General features: G+C 35.4%; 1 protein-coding gene across 1 annotated transcript in view; it reads left to right on the top strand.

Moving 5' to 3' along the window:
• Positions 1–21,926, top strand: part of LOC128548962 (uncharacterized) — a 62,636-nt gene extending 40,710 nt beyond the window's left edge. The window contains 12 exon segments of the mRNA XM_053524779.1: positions 147–269; positions 1,325–1,453; positions 2,016–2,138; positions 2,988–3,101; positions 5,388–5,513; positions 5,785–6,218; positions 6,221–6,663; positions 7,557–7,668; positions 12,361–12,514; positions 13,750–16,983; positions 18,144–18,266; positions 19,947–21,926. Coding sequence (XP_053380754.1) covers positions 147–269; positions 1,325–1,453; positions 2,016–2,138; positions 2,988–3,101; positions 5,388–5,513; positions 5,785–6,218; positions 6,221–6,663; positions 7,557–7,668; positions 12,361–12,514; positions 13,750–16,983; positions 18,144–18,266; positions 19,947–21,796 — 6,965 coding nt within the window. The 3' untranslated portion in view covers positions 21,797–21,926.
• Positions 21,927–22,226: the final 300 nt, after the last annotated feature.

The raw sequence follows: 22,226 nt of genomic DNA, 5'->3' as shown, positions 1-22,226 counted from the left end.
TTGTTATGACATTACTAGTATATGAAAAAAGCAACATTCTGTTGTCTAGTACACATTACTGGTGAAATACAATATTGTTTTTTTTTTCGGCAGTTAAAAAGTATATGCATGTAAAAGCTGTTGGCAAAAATCTATTTATGTTTTAGACATTGACGAGTGTGCTGATGACACTGCTATTTGCAAAGGTTACTGTAACAACAACCCAGGGTCTTACACTTGCTATTGTAGTTCGGGCTTTATTCTTGAGGATGATGGCTATTCCTGTAAAGGTAGAAAAAACATTATGTCCATGTATGCTGTCGATACTATGCTTTTTGATCACATGTTATCAACTTTATTTTAGTAGGCGGCGGATTTCTGTAAATTCATCAACATTAAATTTTACACGTAATTGCCTTTTATTTCTTACTAAAAATAGTTCTGCTCGAATCATTCAGCAGACATAGCATAAACGTTAACTGAATGAAAGCTGCGGCTTACAATACATTTTAGTATTTTAGATTAATTAGCCAAACTTTAACATTCTGTTGGAACTCAATCTGAATAAAGTACTTGATCTTTTAAACGAAGATCTGACAATGACCCATTCACATTCATCTTTCTGTATATTTGGATTTCTGATATAATTGCTATTTTTATTTTCGCAAATCTATTTTATTTGAACCAGTTAGACGATTCGTTTCAACAAGCATTTGGTTGAACCATCAAAATAGTGTCGAATGTCAAAGAGTGAGAAAAATGTGCAGTCAGTCCGGGACTCGAACCCGGGACCCCCCCACTTACAGGGCGAGTGCTCTACCGATTGAGCTAACCGGCTGCCTGACACCTTACGTTACCAATTCCGTACCTTGACATATGAGTCCTCTTAAAACACGAGGGCCCAGTCATGATGTGGTCGTCAAAAGTATTGTAATCATGAAAACCCCACGCAAAATATAGATTTTTTAAACTTCTACTTCCACTTTCAAAAGGTTAAAGCAATGCTCTGATTGGCTAGCTGAAGGGAAGCCAGAACGAGGCTATTAATAGCACGTCTTCAGATCCAAAGCATAGCGTTAATTGGAGATGTACTTTAGTCAGATTGGTTGGAACTAAGATTTACTCAGACGATCTATTACAAGCTTTTTTGTGAAAAATAATGTTTACTGGGCCATTTATGAAAGTCAGATCAGATTTGATACAGTCTTAATTTAACAATCATATGAATTTATGCGAGATATAATTTATAGTTTTTCTGATGTCTTATTAAACGCAGTGACTGAATCAGCGGAGAATAATAACTTTAATGAGTTGTTAACTGCTTTCTTTCTAATCACCATTGTAGATTTGGATGAGTGTACTATCAGAAATGGAAACTGCGATCAGAAATGTATAAACGAACCCGGTTCACACAGATGTGAGTGTTACAGCGGATACAGGATAACAGGAGGAACTTCAGGCAGTCTGTGCAAAGGTCTGTCGCGCTATCTTTTTACGTTCAAATAGTCTCAATTTTTGCATAAATAACTGCATTTGATTTTACACTTTCATCTTGCACTTTCTGTTTCACCATCTTTTCTAAGTTACATTGTATTTGGGCATTTTACATTTCACATTTTTAGATACGAGAGTACATATGAATTCATGTTTAGCTCAAAAGAGTAATGTGCAATAGGTGAATCAGTACGCCTGTCAACATTTCAATCGGCATCTCCTCTTAAATTGTTATTAGGAAACTGATCAAATTTAGCATGGTTATTCCTTAGGTGGTACTCTTCAGACGTTGTTCAAACGCTTTTGTTTAGTTGGCCGCTCCAAGTGCTATACCTCTGGAAAATATAAGTTGCCAATTGCTACTAACCGTAAGAGAAGAACACATATATTTAAATTTCATATGTTCTATTGTTTTGTTTAGATATTAGTAGCTTAAAGGCAAATTTCGGTGTTAACAGAATGTGAACTTCTTTACTTCATCACCTTGATGTTAAATACAAATTTAAAACGCACTTTCCGAGAGATTCTTTCTTTGTTTACAGACATTGATGAATGCTCTGAATCAAGCGCCAGATGCACACAGATTTGTAACAACATTGATGGATCTTATACCTGCAGTTGCAACTTGGGATACTATCTTGATACAGATGGGTACACTTGCAGGGGTGTGTATTTGTGTGTTCGGTTTTGTATTTCAACAATGATTGCATATATAAGTAACTTTTATCATTGAAAGTAAATATGTCAGTATGTAATATTAGTTTCGAAAGTTGATAGTAGATAATATTTAAACTACGGATAATAACGCCGACGTTGCAGACACATCTAATGGTAATATCCTATCCTTCTTGCATGTGTTATCTTTGAAACGTAATTAATAAGTTATGGAATCACTAAGTATATACACAGACACTTTAGGTCAAGGTACCCACCTCCACCGCCCCTGACAACTGTAAGCTAATATTTTTAGCATTAAATCACGCACATGACATGGATGATGATCATGAAATGGGTTTTGTTACAATTTCAGCATGTTTTAAAATGCACCTTTTTACCATTAATGCTCTTTAAAAAAAAATGGGCAATGATAATAAAGAAAGGGCACTTTTAAAACATGCTGACAACGTTATATAGTAACAAACCCGTTTTATGATCATATGTGTTATAATATTAAGAAATAGTGGCAAACAGTTGGCAGGGGTGGAGGCGACTGTATGTTGGGAGGGGGGGGGGGGGGGAGAATGGAAGGGGGTATGTCCTGACCCCAAGAGTGGTGTAATTTAAACTAATTTTTAACAGAATCTAAAAACCAATTACCGTTGATATAGACAACAGTAAAAAACAAATGTACACCTATAACATCTGTCCGAGTGCTCGTTTAACTCAAATGCATATACCTTCTTTGAATTAAGGGTGATTATTCATATTTTCGACTAAGAATATGATCCCTCTATATATATTATTTCTGACAAAATATCTGTTTATAGAAAATAACGTTGAAAAATAAATTACAGATACAAATGACTGTGAAGGTGTAACATGCGAGAATGGGGGTTACTGTGTTGATAGTTTAAACTCCTACACATGCATTTGTGAAGCAGGTTTCAGCGGTCAACATTGTGAAACAGGTATAAGATAAATTTGTTTTCTTCATAACCAGTGAATAAACCAAACTTATTTACAGATTCCGTAACAGGAAGTTTCATCAGTTAAAGTCTTTAATGATAGTCCTAAAATGTGAACATAGTAGCTAAATAGCTATTAATAGACCATTTTAGTAATAAAACATTTTTAATTATGTAATGCTTTTCAGTGAAATACTAAAAAATATCGGAGACAATTACAATTCATTTTTTCACCTGTTGGCGAGGTATCCCCACACAGACGATCGAATTGTTTCGTAATCAAATAAACAATCCAATCAGCGTATGTTGACATCCGATAATTCAGTATAGTGAAATGACTTTTACACTTTCATATATCACCTGTCTTGTAGTTACAGGGTGAGCTTTTGTGATTGCCCTTCGGCCGTCGTCCGTCCGTCCGTCGTCTGTCCACAATTTCTTGTGAACACGATAGAGACCATATTTTGCAACCGATTTTAATCAAACTTGGATATACTAGTAACTTGTCTTGGCATAATACCTCGGTTCTTTTCGAAAACTGGCTAGATGCCATTATGGGTTCCAGAGTTATGGTCTCTTAAAGGGCCAAAATTTGCTATGTTTGGCTTGCGAACAAGATAGAGACCATATTTTGCTATTGATTTTAATAATGGGCCAAAACTTGCTATTTTGGCTTTTGCAGCCATATAGAGATTTCATTTATTGTTTGATTTGAAACAAACTTGCAAAATATCTTTAACAACAATAGTTCTTGGATTCCATGATAAATATGTCAGATCCAGTCATAGGTTCCGGATTGACCCCTGAAAGAGCCAAAATTTGTCACTTTTTGCCCTGTGAACACGATAAAAGTGACATTCTATATTCGATTTTAACCACACTTACACACAACGTAAGTCACAGTAAGATTACGCTTCCTTTTGAAAACCGTCTAGTTTCCATCGTGGGTTCTAGAGTTACTCACACTTAACAGGGCAAAAGTTTCTGTTTGGCCCTTTCAGTCATAGAGGTTTCATTTATGCTTTGTTTTAATACAAACATTCATAGAATGTTTATCTTGATGATCTCTAGGCTGAGTTTGAAACTGGGTCATGTGAGGTCAAAAGCTAGGTCACTAGGTCAAATCAAAGGAAAAGCTTGTTAACACCCTAGATACCACATTTATGATCCTATCTTCATGAAACTTAGTCAAAATGTTTATCTTGATGATTCCTATGCCCAATTCAAAACTTGTTCATATGGAGTCAAATACTAGGTCATTCAGTCAAATGAAAGGAAAGGCTTGTTAACACACATGAGGCCACATTCATGACCCTATCTTGATCATTCATAGGCCAAGTTCGAAACTGGGTCATGTGGGGTCAAAAACTAGGTCATCACTCATATCAAAGGAAAAGCTTGTTTTACATAGACTTATTTGTTTTAGAAATAATAGCAAAGAAATTTGGACCACAAGTATAATGTTTGATACAGATTTCAATATTTCTAATCGTTACATACTGGACTACTTTTTGTTTTTGAAGCAATTTGGATTACATGTACATTTTTGATACAGATTAAATTTGTATAATCTTAATCATGACATACTGACCTACTTTCTTGTTTTTGAAGGTACAGCATAGAAATTTGGACTACGTTTATAACTTTTAATACAGATTTCAATTCTCATATTTAATATTTTTTAACCTGACATACTGACCTACTTTCTTGTTTTTGAAGTTATAGCAAAGAAATTTAGACACCATGTACAACTTTTGATAAAGATTTCAATACCCGTCTTTAATATTCTTAACCCTGACCTACTCACCTACTTTCTTGTTATTGTTTTAGTTACAGCAAAGAAATTTAGACACCATGCATAACTTTTTATAAAGATTTCAGTACTCGTCTTTAATATTCTTAACCCTGTCTTACTTTCTTGTTTTTGGAAGCTACAGCAAAGAGATTTGGACCATCTGTATAATTTTTGTAACAGTTTTCAGTAGTTTTCTTGAATAATCTGTACCATGACCTACTCACCTAGTTTTTTTTTTTGTTTTTGAAGCTATAGCAAAGAAATTTGTTCAAGCAAGCAACTTAATTTAGGTGAGCGATATAGGGCCATCTAGACCCTCTTTGCATATACTTCTAGTTGGATTTTTGAAGCAACCCGTCTGTTATTTTTCCGTAACAGTTTCTTTTGTTGCGGGCCTACTTTGCGATGCATTGTTCTGTGACTGTGTTTTGGGTGCTCCGTGCTTCCAGGATGTCTACCGTTACCTTTAATTTTTATCTGTTATATTTTTTAAGACATCAATGAGTGTGAATATGCAAACGGTGGTTGTCAGGACATTTGTATAAATACAGAAGGTTCGTTTCAATGCAACTGTTCCGGGGAGGGTGAACTGCAGGATGATGGGGTTTCCTGTGCCGGGGGTAAGTACTTGTTAAATTGTGTTTGTTTGTGCCTTTCAACACGTATCAAAATTGAATTCGAAGATAAAATAATCTCTTAAGAATAAGCGGGAATTAAAAAAAATACAGCTATGTTATGAACTAAAGTACAAGTAAGTGCATTACCTGCTGAGGATACCTTAATACAAAAGTATGCTTGAATCGGTACTCCATCTATTGAATGAACTAATCCTGTCGGTTAATCACATTTATATTGACATAACGGACGAATTGTACTTTGTCTAATCCAAAGGTGAAGCAGAAAAAGACACAGTGTTTAAACGGCTAGAAATACCTCGGCAGCTACTTCCAAAACCATGTTTTACTGTTCTACTTGTCCATTGCACAGATGGTAATGATATCAATATTACCCTCTCTTCTACCTCAGAGTGGTACCGACTGACTGATGATACCGATGTCATGTATACGCTTGGTATAGTCTTTGTGAAAGTAAATGATTTCTCTATTCCAATGTCTCTAAAAGGAATCGAAGTTACTTTAAGAAATGGCGAATTCGTCTTTAACTATAGAGTGCAATACGGGTCGGCACAAGGAACACTTATAGAAAATGATTTGACACCAGAAGACTGTCGATCTTTTGAACTAGTGGAGGCTGATTTCTTTGATTTTACCAACATGGACTCTTTTATGAAAACGTTTCTTTTATCGCTGTTTCCGGCACTTCCTGAATGAGCTTCGAAAAGTCTAGCACTGAAATATTGTCTGTACAAGACATAAGGAGCGATCTAATATATGGGAGAAATATGGATGGGGTTTCATGGTGCACAGGGGCGCCCGTATTACCAGACCATTTATACACAGTGTTTAGATTTGATACCGGATTTACACTTAGTGTTATGGGAAGCGAAGTTGATATTCCTAAACCATTGAATTCTCGAAAATTTTGCCTGATTGTTGACCTTTGTCACAGCTACGGTGGAACAGTGTTTTTAATGATTCCAGAAGAGTCTCGTAATTTCCTGTTGGATCTGAATATATTTCAGACACTTAAGGAAGAGCAGAATATTCACATCCTTCCGAGAGGAATCGGTATTTCATTAGTAAATGGAATAAATGCTAATTATCATACATTATCTGATCAGCTTTGGAATGGAGATTTGATGTTCACGCCGTAAGTATCACGTTATGCTCTACTTCTACGGCATTGTTCTGTAAAGTCGGGTTTGCTAAATAAGGGAGGGAGGGACGTGTCTGAGTTAAATATGTAACAAACATACACGTGTGTTAAATATATATGATACATGTTGACAATTATAACATAAATCCTTTCAGTCGACTAAAATAATTTAAGACATAACCACACAACATGAGATTTATTGTACTTACTTCTACTAGGCGTTGACTTTAGCATGCATTTCCACTTACGTCTATGAACAGGCTAAATCAAGCGTGTAACTAATAATTTTCTTTTTGTCGCGTTGGGAGACCTGTTGGTTTGCACGTTTCAAATTTGTTATAACAGCATCTGTGTTTTTGCTGCGTGGCCGCTGTTACCCGGTAGATTATATATTCAATCACAGCGTTTTTCGATCCTATTTTAAATCCTTTTAAATCCTTTTGATCGTCGTTTGAACACAGACATTCCGTGGATGACCCTCTTCGACGATTCTTCAAATTATTATAATGTGTGTAGAATATAGAAAAATACATGAATAGACAATCCGACAAATGCAGTCTCCTCTTAACCACTGGTCGGAATTTAGAATAAATTCACAGAATTAATGGATAACTCTTTACTAGGATTGTTAAAGTCATCTGAATTTGACAACAAAAATGGCTGCTGGTAGCGGTGGTTTCACGTTTTCCCTGCATTGTGTATGATATTGCTTCGTAGAAAACTTTCTCTGAATGAGCAGACCCGTTTTCAAAGTGGCAGAAATGTTTCTTTGATGACTCTCCGCTAAAAGTGTTACCTGTTTCAACCGTAAACTTATGTGAACAACCCAAACCCATCATTGTCATCTTTTTACATTGTATGCAATAATCATATGTTTAATATTCAAGCTTATTACCGGAAGTGGATTTCTGGATTGGCGGAAGCTTGATCAAATATGATGAATATTTCACAGTTGACGGAAATGCTGATATTTATTTAGGCGTTCCGAGTGTTCAGACGGTAAGTAATTTTTGTGTCTCCCACCATACAGTAGTGTGGGAGACATATTGATTTACTCATTTACTCCAGTTTGTGTGTCTGTCTGCCACAAAAATTGTCCGCATTCTAAGTCGAACATTTCTCATCCGATCTTCATCAAACTTAAACAAAATGTGCTTGACCACAAGAATTCGGCCAAGTTTGATAACTAGCCAAATCGGCCCAGGCAATTATGGCCCTTGAATTATCAAAAAACGCTCAGGTCTTGACACACAAAGGGATCTCTATATTACTAATCATTAGTAGTACCGGGGTCCTTTTGTGTGTCCTTTATGTGCGCTCTAAGTCCAATCTTCGCCAAACTTGAACAAAAGGGTTTGTCCATATGTCCTTGGCCAAGTTCGATAACTAGCCAAATCGGCCCAGGTTTTTCGGAATTATGGCCATTGAATTGCCGAAAATCGGCCTTTTAACTCTTGTCCGCACTCTAAGTCGAACATTTCTCATCCGATCTTCACCAAACTTTAACCAAATGTTTTTGATCATAACTCCTCGGCCAAGTTTATGAACTTGCTAAATCGCCAAAGGCACTGCAGAATTATTGCCCTTAAATTACCCAAAATTAGCTCTTCAAAGGTATATTTGTAGTGAGTAAACAGTATATAAAGACTAATTTTATTATTTAGATGATTAGACAGTTGTGGGAGACATGCTTTGTTCAAAAGCAGCTCTAGTTCCTCACAAGTTACATTCGCTCCGCCAACACGAATACACGAAAACACGACAAATATCTAATTTGTCTTGTTTTCGTGTTTTCGCTCCACCTACACAAAAACACGACAAATACTTTTCAGCCATCTCTAATAAACGTAGAGTTATTCTGAAGCTAGTGGCAGAAGGTTTAATTTGAGAAGCATTTTCTTTTCTATTCGAACGAAACGTCAATTCAGAATTTATCTATATACATTAAAGCTGCATTAGAAGATTTGAGCAATGATATATTCAAGATGTTTATTTACTGTTTTAAGGATACGAAGTGTGTGTATAACAGTCCCGGATCCAGAAGTTGGGATGGGGTTCAGGTTGAGGTGGGGCACGAGTTCAGAATGAAGGCGGCATCGGCGAGCCGAGTTAGGATAGGTACGGAATGGGGTAACCCCTCCTGCTAAGTGTGTCAGGGCGTGCCACTGGAAATGTTTTACATATAGATATAAATATAGGGTTGTCCGGCACTGGATCCGAGCCTGTATAATTAGAAAAATAATTTTATGTTTACGCGAGTTTCTAAATGAAGATTAACTTATTCAAATGAGTTCCCTCGTTATATAAGGGCTTTGATTTTATTATTATGATACTGTTCTTATAAAACACTAAATGTGTGACAGAGCACAATAGTTCATCTCTGGGTACACATACAATGAGATGATTGTAATTCTGCATTGTCGTCATGGAATTATATTAGGTATATCGAATATTTATCCTGCAATTTTATAATGAAGTTAACATATACTATATGTGTATATATTAGCTAACAGATAACCCGCCACTTCTCTATATGACTTGTCTTTCGTTCTAATTCTAACATCAGCTGTACTTGTAATGTTAGTATATAAATATAATTATGTTTATTGTTGGAATAATTATGTTTAAACCAAATCGCCACTTTCGTACTCACAATAATTCGCTGTAATACTGTGTAGAGTTATCAAAATTAAAAACAAAAACCAGTCAAAAACACAGACTTGATCAGATCTGGTCATTATCAAAAATGTTTTTATTATTCTAGTAAGAAATTGCTTTGAATATTATGAGAAAATCCATATAATATAGGTGAGGGGTAAAAAGGCAGAAGTAATTAGAATGATATTCGACGTTCGTCTTTTGATATTTTGTTATGTAACAAAATGGTATTCGGCCGAAATATACAAATAATATAGGTCAATCCTTATTCTTAAACTTATACTTCCTAGTTTTGGCATGTTTTTGCATGCAGTTATGTTGTATTCAGTTCAGTAATTGTTGTGCACATGTCTAACGGAAGATGCCAGAAACGAAAACTCGACAAATTAGATATCTGTCGTGTTTTCATGTTTTCCTGTTGGCGGGACGAAAACACGAAAACACTACAAATTGGGTATTATATAAAGGACACCAACACGACATATTCATACCCGCCAACACGAAAACTCGACAAATGAATATATCCTGTCGGCGCCCTCTAAACGTCGTGTTTTCGTTTAAAATGTGTCGCGTTGTCGCGTTTTCGACTCGCCAACACGACATGGCATAAATCAGCCACCATAGATAACAGTCAAGTAAACACAGGTACAAACAGTCAAAACGCTCCAAAGAAAAATGATTATTTGTTATTTCACTTCATACATAATATACGTAATTCATTGGATGTCGTTTTTCTGCGTATCAGTATTAAATAAATTATATGGTGCGACCTCCCTACAACTTTTTTTGCCGATTTGGGTGGTTATAATACTTGGCCGAGATATTATGCCCACATAGATTGTCAGCAAGTTTGGTGAAGGTCGAATGAAAACTGTTCGACGTAAGAGAGCAGACAAGGCTAAATTCCCCGTTTTTCGAGTAATTCAAGGACCATAATCTAAGAGTGCCTGGTACAATTTGGCCGAGATGTTATGCCCACAAATGATTGTCAGCAAGTTTGGTGAAGATCCGATGAAAACTGAATTAGAGAGCGGACACGCTTTGGCTGCCGAAACCCCGTCCGCTGCCATTCATAATCTTCTCCATTTTGTTTCTTAACTGTTAACTAAAAACTTCTCAGGTAGCTATTCAGACAGTCAAGGCTGATATCTTCCAATTTTTTAGTTTCGCCCGGAACGGCTTATTTTAGCCACTTTTCAAATATTCCAACATCTGATGATGATTTTTTTTACTGTATTTTTAGGTTTTTGATTATTAACAAACGTGTTACTGGAATTGCACTTGGTCAAATTTGTACCGCTGTTACTCGACAAAAAAGCTAAGCAGTTCCAATGGAAATTTTTACATAATTGTATTTTCACAGAAAACAAACTAAGTTTGATGCGTCTCTCAAACGGTATTTGTAACGTGTGTAAATCTCACAGGGAAACATTAATACATTTATTCTGGGAGTGCGAAAAAGTAAAACCAATCTGGAACTATATTCAAACAATATTAGAAGAACCATTTAAAATACTGAATATTAAAAATATTTTTTCGTTTGAAGACATTGCTTTTGGACTTTCTTCAAATAATGTTAATTTAATCAACACGTTTATATTCGAGACTAAATGGCACATTTGGAAATTTCGGAATTTTCATAAATTCAGAGCTGAATTAGAAACCCCTTCACTTAAGAATTTAAAAATGTCAATAACCAACACCGTAAGAAAACAAATACAGTATCAAAACACGACTAATAAAAACCAACAAGTGGTTTATTATATAGTAAATACAAAATGTTCTGTTGAAAAAGAATAACAAAAAAGAGAGTAAAAGAGGAAATTAATGTAAGATAATCTGAATTTTTGATTGATAATCAGCACTAACATGTTCAAAGTGAAAATAATGTTGAATTTTAATGTTTCTAATATTTCAACTTTTCTTCTTATTCACAAGATTATAAGAAATAAGTCAACATTCATATACCATATGACATCGTGTGGTATACAAATACCATTATTAAAACATTTTGTATATATGTCAGAGTGTATCATCATTGAAAAATAACGATTTTCAAGTACAACGAAGATCTTGGATTGCATGCCACAAATCTTGATTTTTAATGTATTTTCTTTCTTTTCGTTTTGTATTTATTGATACTTATATTAATGATATGTTTTATGTTATTACTTTAGAGTCATTGAACTGAGTTTTTTTTTCTCTGAAATATCAGCTAGTTAATTGTTGAAATGAAACTTAATTCTGAATCATGTATGATAAGATATTTGTAAGCCTGAAAACATTTAGACAAAAGAAACTTCGTCAAATTTTACTTGTAATTTCGTTTCGGACAAGTTCTATTTCACTGGCGAAGTAACTATTATCTTTAATTACTGAATTTATTATTCAAATGTTTGTATGAATTGGTAATTTAATGTCTTCTTCTATGTTATTGTCCTGTAAATGTTCTTACCTTATGAAAATAAATGGGGCTATCCCAATAGGGAGCCCGAAAAAAAAAAACAAAGAAAAAAACTTGTTAATATCTAAACCATATAGCATTGTCATCACTTGAAGTTGTAAACAAAAAAAAACCCGACAATTAAATCCTGATTTCAAGACGCATAATCAAACTCTGTACATAGAACGCCGACTTCATCCGAAGTTTACATTCTGAACATTTTCACGCGTTTCGGGCTTTATCGTTTGTTTAACATGGGACTATTGAACCGTCCAAATACAGAAAATGCAGGATTTTTTGTACGCGCGTGCGTCCAAATACAGAAAATACAGGATTTATTTGTACGCACGTGCGTCCAAATACAGAAAATACAGGATTTTTTGTACGCACGTGCGTCCAAATACCGTAATATATTGTACGGTCACGTGTTGCAAATGAACGTACGCGATTGGATAGATAAAATAGATATAGCATAATAGTGTTTATACAGTAGTGGAACTACATATAAACTGAATTTATATTATAACAACTTATTTTATAAAAAAACATATGATTCAAATACAAAGTATATCGGTATTTGTAATTTTCAGATGTTGACATCAATTTTTCGAGAAGAATGGACAGGGTTAGTTGATATACAGCTGTCCGTGTCACCAGTCCTGAGATTCAAACTTCTTGGCAATGACTATTCAATTTCCCTTCAGCTAGTCACAGCATCATTAAATACTTACATTTCAGTTGGAGGTAAATGTTAAATGAAATCCGCCTTAAATAGTATCACACATATTGTGTCAGTGCTCTAACATTTATCCATTTATCCGATTTTTCATAGTTTTGCCATGCTTCTTTATAAATACATATATTCTTATTAAATGTCTTATTGAAAATGATTTTTAACATCAGATTACGTTATCATGTCTGAAATATATATAGGCGTTTTTATTAGGATTCAAAACTTTAAGACGGTGAGAATATACTACATGTATTTACTACATTCAGCTGAGTATGTTACCCAGGTGTCCGACCGTACCTGAAATAATGCACGGAGGGGCTTCTTTGGTCTTCCTTCACAACGAAAAGCAGAAAAGTCGTCATATGACCCATAATTATGTCGATGTGACGTCAAAAGCAACGAAAACAAGAAAATTTAGTGAATTTATGTCCCCCGCCGAATATGTTGTTTTGTTATTGAGGGGACTATATTTTGAAAAATATTTAATTTCCATATATATTTATGTATTTTTTAAAAAAAAACTAAAGGACAATAACTGCAGTTACTGAAGAGATTCTGATTAAAAATGTGCATGTACCACCGCCCTATAGTGATCGATATTTCTTTTAATTTGATAAAGATCCAACAAAAGATTACTATCTTAGAATTTATGGATTGTTAAACAATTAAAGGGCAATAACGTTACTAACGTGGTCCTGTTGAAAGTTGTGCGCACTTACTTCCTGTAGTGACGTACATTTATGTGCAAAGACAAAGACGACTATTCCACAGATAAATCCACGTTCCATTAACGCAGCCTTCTCAAAGTGCAACCCACGGCACGCTAACGTACACAATACAAGTACAAACAGACAAACACACGCACAGACAAAGACAAGCAAACAGAAAGAAGATAATTCTGTATTAGAGTAAAGATCATGCACTTATTTTAAATATAGTTATGTGATGTTTGATGATTCTAACAGAAGTACTTTTTGAATGATAAGCATTTTCATTTTTTGACAGGCGGATGAACGGACGGACGGAATTACAGACGGACTGATTACGCTTAAATTATATTCTCCTCTTTCGGCGGGGGATAACAAAATGAAATTGATATGTTTTAATTGAATATTTAATATAAATAACTTTCAAAACATACCTAAAATAATGGCATATTTCACTAAAACAAGCAAATTTCCTTTCTGTATGTAAAACAAGGTATGAACATACCCCAAATATAGTGATTTAATGTCTATTGATTCAGGCTCAAATCGGAAATGGTGTGGCGAAGATTCAAATCCACAAGGTATATTTCTATCCGCAATGGTTGAAATTAACCCGTTTAAAGGGGTTCCTTTCCTCGAAGATTTCGCGTTTTCATCCACAAATCGTTTACACATGTTTGTGACTACAGACCCGCTAGAAAATCCTCTTGAAGAAATAAATTTTAACATAACACATGATATATTAGAAGTAGACACGCTGCTCAACAACACTGTATCCATTCTTGACGAGGCGATAGACGATATTGAACTTGCCTTATCGGAAGCAACAAAAGCGATTGTTGTTGAAATAAAAGAGAGTGTAGTAGCAATAAAGAATATAATAACTATAAATTTTAACGATTTGCTCTCTGGAAATTTTGAAGAGCTCGAAGGTCACCTTGAAGATATTCGACAAAATTTTTATCAATTAAGATCTGCTGTTTACAACTTTGCCGATGAAACTGAATTCATTGTCAATGAAGCGAAAGATAACTTCACAGATTTACTCGAAAGCCACGTCAAAATCATTGAAGAAAATATAAGAAACATTTTTAACGAAATAACAAACAGTATTATTTCATCGGTTGGAAACTACACAGGGGTTGGTTTAAAGTTCACAACGGACTGGGAAATATTTGGATTGAAACTATTTGGCTTTGATTTAGAAATTGTGTATTCAAAGGGAGATTTATTTCGATGCAGCCGATTTGAGGAAGTAAAGCAACTCCTCGATGGGGAAAATGCTTTACGTGTTTTAGGTAGGGCATCCAGGGAGAAAAGACTAGGAAAATTTCTTAAATATGAAAAAGGATTTGGTGTAGGCGGAGCCTTCGCTATAAACTCTAAAAATGTTATATTACATTTGCAAGCGTTTGTTAGTATGCTCGGAATAAAAGCAACTGGAGACCTCTTCATTAGCAGAAATGGAATATATTTCTATTTAGAAGGCAATGTCTGGGATATTTTTCTCGCTCAAATAGAAGTTACAGCCGAGGTTGGAAAGGAATGGTATCAGCTGACATTTAATCTTCGTGGTCGTTTTGTTGCAAAGGCGAGAAGAAAACGTCATTTACAAGAATATACTGAAAATACGGCAATGCAGTATAAAAATGCGTATGTGTTTCGGCAAGCGAGAGAAAGGCGACAGGTTCAGTCCGATAGCTCTTCCTTTCAAGACAGTTACCTAGATGCTTTAAAAAAGGCCATACGTCTGGTGTCCGAAGAAGCGCAGAAACGATTGTCCCAAGCTCAAGCAGCACTAACCTCTGCGCAGAGTGGTTTGACAAAGGCACAGAACTGGCTGGATGAAAAACAAACGGCAGTTAGAGATGCCAATATCATATTTGACAATGCAGTTGAAAAACTTGAAAGAGTGAAAGAAAAACTTGAAGCAGCAAAGGGACCGTTAAAAGAAGCGATAAAAAAATTAGAAGACGCACAAAAATCTGTTGATAATCTTTGTAGAATAAGAACATGTTCGAAAATATGCATTCCTGGAATTAGATGTAAAATTTGTCATAAAAGGGTGTGGGGTGTTAAGATACCATACCCATGTTGTAGATTTACAAGTTGTATGATAAGCTTTCCTAATCCACTTTGTGTTCTTGCTAATTTAGCTTGTCGGATTATACGAGCGGCCGCTTATATATTGTTAGAAATCGCAAAGATATTTGTTAGAGCAGCAATGCTGGCTTTTGATGTTGCTAAAGCAGCAGTAACTGTAGCACAATTTGTAGTAGACAAGTCTCGTGTTGTTTTAGTAGTAGCTGAAGGAATATTAGAACTAGCTAAAACTGGTCTTGAAGTAGCAAAAGTCATCTTTGAGGTCGCTAAAGTTGCACTGGAAGCAGTAAAATTAGTAATAGGTGCCGCAGTTAAGGTGCTGGAATTTGTTATAGAATATGGTTTGAAAAGTATAATAGACGTTCGAAACTGCGGATTTAATATTGAATTATCTACTCACGACTTGCCTGCTTTCGAGGTTTCGTGTGAAGTAAACGCTTTTCGGTTGGGCTGGACAGAAATTAAATTGAAAATAAACTTTAAAAACATTCTACAGAGTATATGGCAGGCAGCGAGGGCAACAATAAAAGCTATCATTGACATTTTTGGTGGAATCTTTTCTGGACGAAAACGAAGGGACATTGAATTTGATGGGGCTTCACGTATGCATGTGCTGCTCCGGAAGATACGAGAATCAGGTGGTTTAAACAATACTGATACTTACTTAAATGAAACTATAAATATCATAAACAATATTACAGGTTTTCGTGATACAGGAGACAGTGACGCTGAGAACAGAATAGAGCTTTTTCGTGAAAAATGTATAGCAATAACTGTTATACAGGACTTCATGCAGGATGCCTTTGATTCCTTGCAAGGTGTCGTAAACGAATCAAAATCTTATATTGATGAGATTGACAATGTAAAGATGCAGTTACAAGAATACACCAGTATTAATGCAACGACTGAAAATGTTACTGCGGACAGTGTGGGAATAAGTACAGAATATGCTGCTAACGCTTATAACATGACAGAGGAAGATATAGACAAGGCCATAAATGATTCAAAAGCTGCAGCGGCTGACGATCCATTGCTAAATGAAATACAGTCAGCAGCAAATATTTCTGTACAAAGTGTTGATGCTGAAACAAAAGCAGTTGAATCTGTGGATTATCAAAGCGCTTGGTTTTCCTCAATGAAAAATATGACGCGAGAATACTTTAATGAATCAGAGTGTGAAAATTTCCAGGACTGCATTTTCTATGCAATTTCAAGCTTGTATGCCCTCTACGAATCAGAAGATCTTCCAAATATAACGAGTATACAGGAATCTGTTCTAGAATTGGAAAGCATATTGATTGAAACGTTTCAGAACGAATCTTCATCAATTAAGGATACCTCAATAGCTATGGAGTATGTTGTCAGTCATATCAACAACCTTGTTAGTATGAATTTGTTCTGTTCAGAAGCTCCGCAGTTTCTGACAAATCTACAAAATCAAACTGCATTAAACGGTACCGATGTTCAATTTTACTGCCATGTTACTGCCGATCCGGAACCAGATTACACTTGGTTTAAGAACGACATAATCATTGCCGGTGAAATTTCAAGCAGGATAACTATTACAAACGTTACAGAGAGGGATACGTTTGACAAGTACAACTGCGTGGCTGGAAACGTGGTTGCTAACGTAACGTCTAATGATGGATACATTACTGTTGTCTTGGAAGGTAATTTCACGAAATATTTTTTATCATACCAAATTACCAAATGTTCTGTGATGCAACAAGGTGTCTTAGCTTCATATTAGTAAACAGTTTTAACAACATTTTTATACAATGCTAAATACAGTCGAATACCGTTACCTCGATATTCAAGGGACTGTAAAAATTGCATCGACGTATCCGAAGTTCGACGTAACGATATCGACTATTTAGGACTTCTTTGAACTTGTGTTGGACATCTATATTGTCATTCTATCCAAGGTGTTTTTTAGATGGTTTGAAAGGGGAAAGAAGTACTATAAAACGTAAATACGATTTTAATTTTGTTTACAAATAAAACATCTTTATTTAATACATACATACAATTTTTTAATTTTTTCAAAATTAACATTTAACCATTAGCATTTTTATTCCTTCTCTAACAACTTGAATGCAGCGGTAACGTTCCTAGTTGAGTAGTCATTTTGACTGTGCTTCAATAACGAAAATTTGCCAGTTAAATAGCATATTGTTACTCAATCCTAAATGGCAGATGTTTACTCCGTCAAACAGAAATTATTTCATCCAAATTAGTTATATTTGAAAACAGCTTTCCTGCTTGCACGGTGTTTTGTAACACTAATTATTGGGTATTAAATGCAAACTTCCTGACATTTAAATTGGATTAAAGATTAGATAACAAACAAAACAAACACACAATCTAACTTGAATATGATTAATACATCGCAGGACAACAATAGGTTGATTTTCACACCTTACAAATAACATGGATATTTTTGGCAAGCTGTGATATCAACGAAACCAGGTGTAAAAACAGTACAGGTATGTTGACGGGACTGAAAAATCTCATCGAGCTAAACAAAATATCGAGCTAATCATATCGAGGTAATGATAAATAATTACAATAAGATAAATGGGAAAAAATCGGGACCGACTCAAACACATCGTACTAACCGGAGTATCGAGCTAACCGATATCGAGGTAACGATATTCAACTGTATGTGTTTTACTTATCTGTGAAGAGAGACTGTCTGTCTCTAAAGTTCCGAGTTAAACATTTGCAATGTATTTATATGTGACTTAAGATCATCATCTTTTTATTGTTCCAATTATTTTCTGTGTATACAGATATGACACATGCTAAAATTTTAACGTTTAATTTTCAGATGAAGACGAATGTCTGGCTGAGGGGACTGAATGCCAACATGTTTGCAACAACACGGTTGGGTCATACACATGTTCTTGCTATAACGGATATATGCTTGAGGAGGATGGGATCTCATGTTCAGGTATTACATTTCAGTGCTAACGAATATATACCGGATGATTTGTAATAAACATTGAACGGAATGTAAATAAAATAAATCTATAAGAAGATCGTTTTTTAAGCATAGAGCGTAAATAAACACAATGAACAGCAGACTAAGTTCGATTTGACCCGTTCATGAGAGGAAATGAAATGTGCAACACCTCTCATGCTGTCATGATATGAAATATATGACCAAGGTAATGCCTGCGCCTTTTATATCTTGAACAATAAAATGAATCAAATCGCTTAGGTGATTATGTCTAAGATTAGCTGACAAACTATGTTGAATGTCCTTTGTTAAAACGCAAAGCTGGTTAGACTTTCTGTGCCGTATACTATTTTATATTTGCCTATGGTCCGTTCCTAATTCCTTCTTTGTTAATTTGTGTCAAACCAAACATGTCAGTTGGTAGATCTAAGTCTAGGACTTTCTACTGAACTCAACACAGAACGTACAATTGATTGACAATGTCTGGGGATGACAGACGTGTTTATTTTCATAACATCATGTATTTATAGAATAAAAATGTGATCAAATAATAAATCAGAAATAAAAGATCAAATTACTATTTAGTAAAGTACATGTTATCAAAGTTGGATATCAAAACCCGTGATTCACGTAAGTTAATGTAATTGCTGGACTGGGTTTAAGGTGACATTATGCGCATCGTTCTGTACATAGTGTGTTTTTGGTGAATGTTTTATAAAAGCAATTTTTAGTTGCCTTGCATTTAAATGTGTTAAATTAACGATAATGCCGCATAAGTATTTAGAAATAAATAAATCGGACTAAGAAAATAATAGCTCTTTTCTTCAATCTTCTACGCAGTTTGACTTCTTTAAATGTCTGCCCCAGTCAAAATATGAAAAGTCATATTTGGAAAGTTATTATTTCGTACTGGAAACACGAAGAGTTTGGTATATTGGGTTAAAAGCTATAATTCTCTCCACCCTTTTTACACACACATCTATTTCAGCTGGATTTTTACTTGAAAAAAAGCGCATATTTCAACTTTAAAGAGCCGTGCTAAAATGTAAACTTTGACCACAAGCATATGATACATAATACAAAATATCAGAAATAATTGTGTTATGATAAACCTATATTCATAAAATGTTTTGATAACTTTTTACTGTATTTCTTAAATTGTCTGTTGGCTTTAAGCTGGAGAAGATTTCTGGTTGATCTTCAAGTTAAGAGTTAGAGTTAATGCCGTTGGATATTAACTCTGTGTCTACTAGCAAGCTGTTTTTAAAATTTCAGATATGTATGACTTGATATGCCCAACACCCCTCACGCCAACTAGCATAGGTTTAAGAGGAACTATTTTTGAATAGACTCCATAAAACCAGAGTGCCAGAAAATATTATAATTCTAAACTTGATATTAAAACTGAACTAACTAAAGAGGAAAATAGCAAATGCACTATAGACAACAAAAACAAGAAAATGGAATGCCTTACGTGATATCAAACTTACTTTAATATCTGTATTCATGAACACGTTCGCTATATGTAAGGTCATTGAATCGAAAAGCATAGATGTACATTTTGTATTTCATTCTGATAGAAGATATAATTTCGAAGCATAACATAAACAGGCAAAATATTAAAATATGTTTGAAGGGATTTGTTAAAATAAAATCGTATCATATTTTCAGATTTGAATGAATGCAATGAAGACAATGGCGGTTGCAAACAATCATGCAATAACACAGAAGGATCATTCACATGCTCTTGCAATACTGGATACCAACTCAATGCTGATGGGAGAACATGTAATGATCTAAACGAATGCTTGACAAACAATGGGGGATGCCAACATACGTGCAGTAACTTGGAAGGAACATTTGCATGTGTTTGCAATGACGGATTTGAACTAAATATTGATGAGAAAACATGCAATGATATAAACGAATGCACTACAAATAGAGGAGGGTGCCAACAATCGTGTAGTAACACGAAAGGATCATTCACATGTTCTTGTAATGATGGATACGAACTACATACTGACGACAGAACGTGCAATGATATAAACGAATGTCAAACAGAAAATGGGGGATGCCAACATAAGTGCATTAATGAGGAAGGATCATACACGTGTTCTTGTGATGAAGGATACGAACTACATACTGATGGGACAACATGCATTGATATAGACGAATGTCTGACAAACGATGGAGGATGCCAGCACAAGTGCATAAATAAGGAAGGATCTTTCACGTGTTCTTGTGATGATGGATACGAACTACATACTGATGAGACAACATGCAATGATATAAATGAATGTCTCACAAACAAAAGTGGATGCCATCACAAGTGCCGTAACGAGGAAGGATCATTCACGTGCTCTTGTGATGATGGATTCGACCTACATACTGATGGGACAACATGCATTGACATAAACGAATGTCTGATAAACAAAGGGGGATGCCAACACAAATGCATTAATGATGATGGGTCATTCATGTGTTCTTGTGATGATGGATACAAACTACAGACTGATAATAGAACGTGCAATGATATAAATGAGTGTCAGTCAAAAAAGGGAGGCTGCCAACATACTTGTCTTAACGAGGAAGGATCATATTCGTGTTCCTGTGATGATGGATACGAACTACATACTGATGGATCAACATGCAGTGATATAAACGAGTGTCTGTCAAACAAGGGTGGGTGCCAACACAAGTGCGTTAACGAGGAAGGGTCATTCACTTGTTCTTGTGATGATGGATACGAACTACATACTGATGGGACAATATGCAATGATATAAATGAATGTCTGACAAACAAAGGAGGATGCCGACACAAGTGCATTAATGAAGAAGGATCATTCACGTGTTCTTGCCATGATGGATACGAGCTATATACTGATGGGACAACATGCAGTGATATAAACGAGTGTCTGTCAAACAAGGGAGGGTGCCAACACAAGTGCATTAATGAAGAAGGATCATTCACGTGTTCTTGCGATGATGGATACGAGCTATATACTGATGGGACAACATGCAATGATATAAACGAGTGCCTGTCAAACAAGGGAGGGTGCCAACACAAGTGCGTTAATGAAGAAGGATCATTCACTTGTTCTTGTGATGATGGATACGAACTACATACTGATGGGACAACATGCAATGATATAAACGAATGTCTCACAAACAAGGGAGGATGCCAACACAAGTGCATTAACGAGGAAGGAACATTCACGTGTTCTTGTGATATGGGTACGAGCTACATACTGATGGGACAACATGCAATGATAGAAACGAATGTCTGTCAAACAAGGGAGGCTGCCAACATACATGTCTTAACGAGAAAGGATCATACACGTGTTCCTGTGATGATGGATACGAACTACATACTGATGAGACAACATGCAATGATATACACGAGTGTCTGTCAAACAAGGGAGGATGTCAACACAAGTGCATTAATGAAGAAGGATCATCCACGTGTTCTTGCGATGATGGATACGAACTACATACTGACAGGACAACATGCAATGATATAAACGAGTGTTTGTCAAACAAGGGAGGGTGCCAACACAAGTGCATTAATGAAGAAGGATCATTCACTTGTTCTTGTGATGATGGATACGAACTACATACTGATGGGACAACATGCAATGATATAAACGAGTGTCTGTCAAACAAAGGAGGGTGCCAACACAAGTGCATTAACGAAGAAGGATCATTCTTGTGTTCTTGTGTTGAAGGATACGAACTGCAAAATGATAGGAAGACGTGCAGTGATATAAACGAGTGTCTGTCAAATAAGGCAGGATGCCAACATACGTGTCGTAACGAGGAAGGATCATTTACTTGTTTTTGTAATGATGGATACGAACTACATACTGATGGGACAACATGCAATGATATAAACGAATGTCTCACAAACAAGGGAGGATGCCAACACAAGTGCATTAACGAGGAAGGTTCTTT

The sequence above is a fragment of the Mercenaria mercenaria genome, chromosome 15 (assembly GCF_021730395.1).
Source record: "Mercenaria mercenaria strain notata chromosome 15, MADL_Memer_1, whole genome shotgun sequence".
Lineage (NCBI taxonomy): Eukaryota > Metazoa > Mollusca > Bivalvia > Venerida > Veneridae > Mercenaria > Mercenaria mercenaria.
The sequence above is the reverse complement of the archived record's forward strand: the minus strand, read 5'-3'. Positions and strand labels throughout refer to the sequence as shown.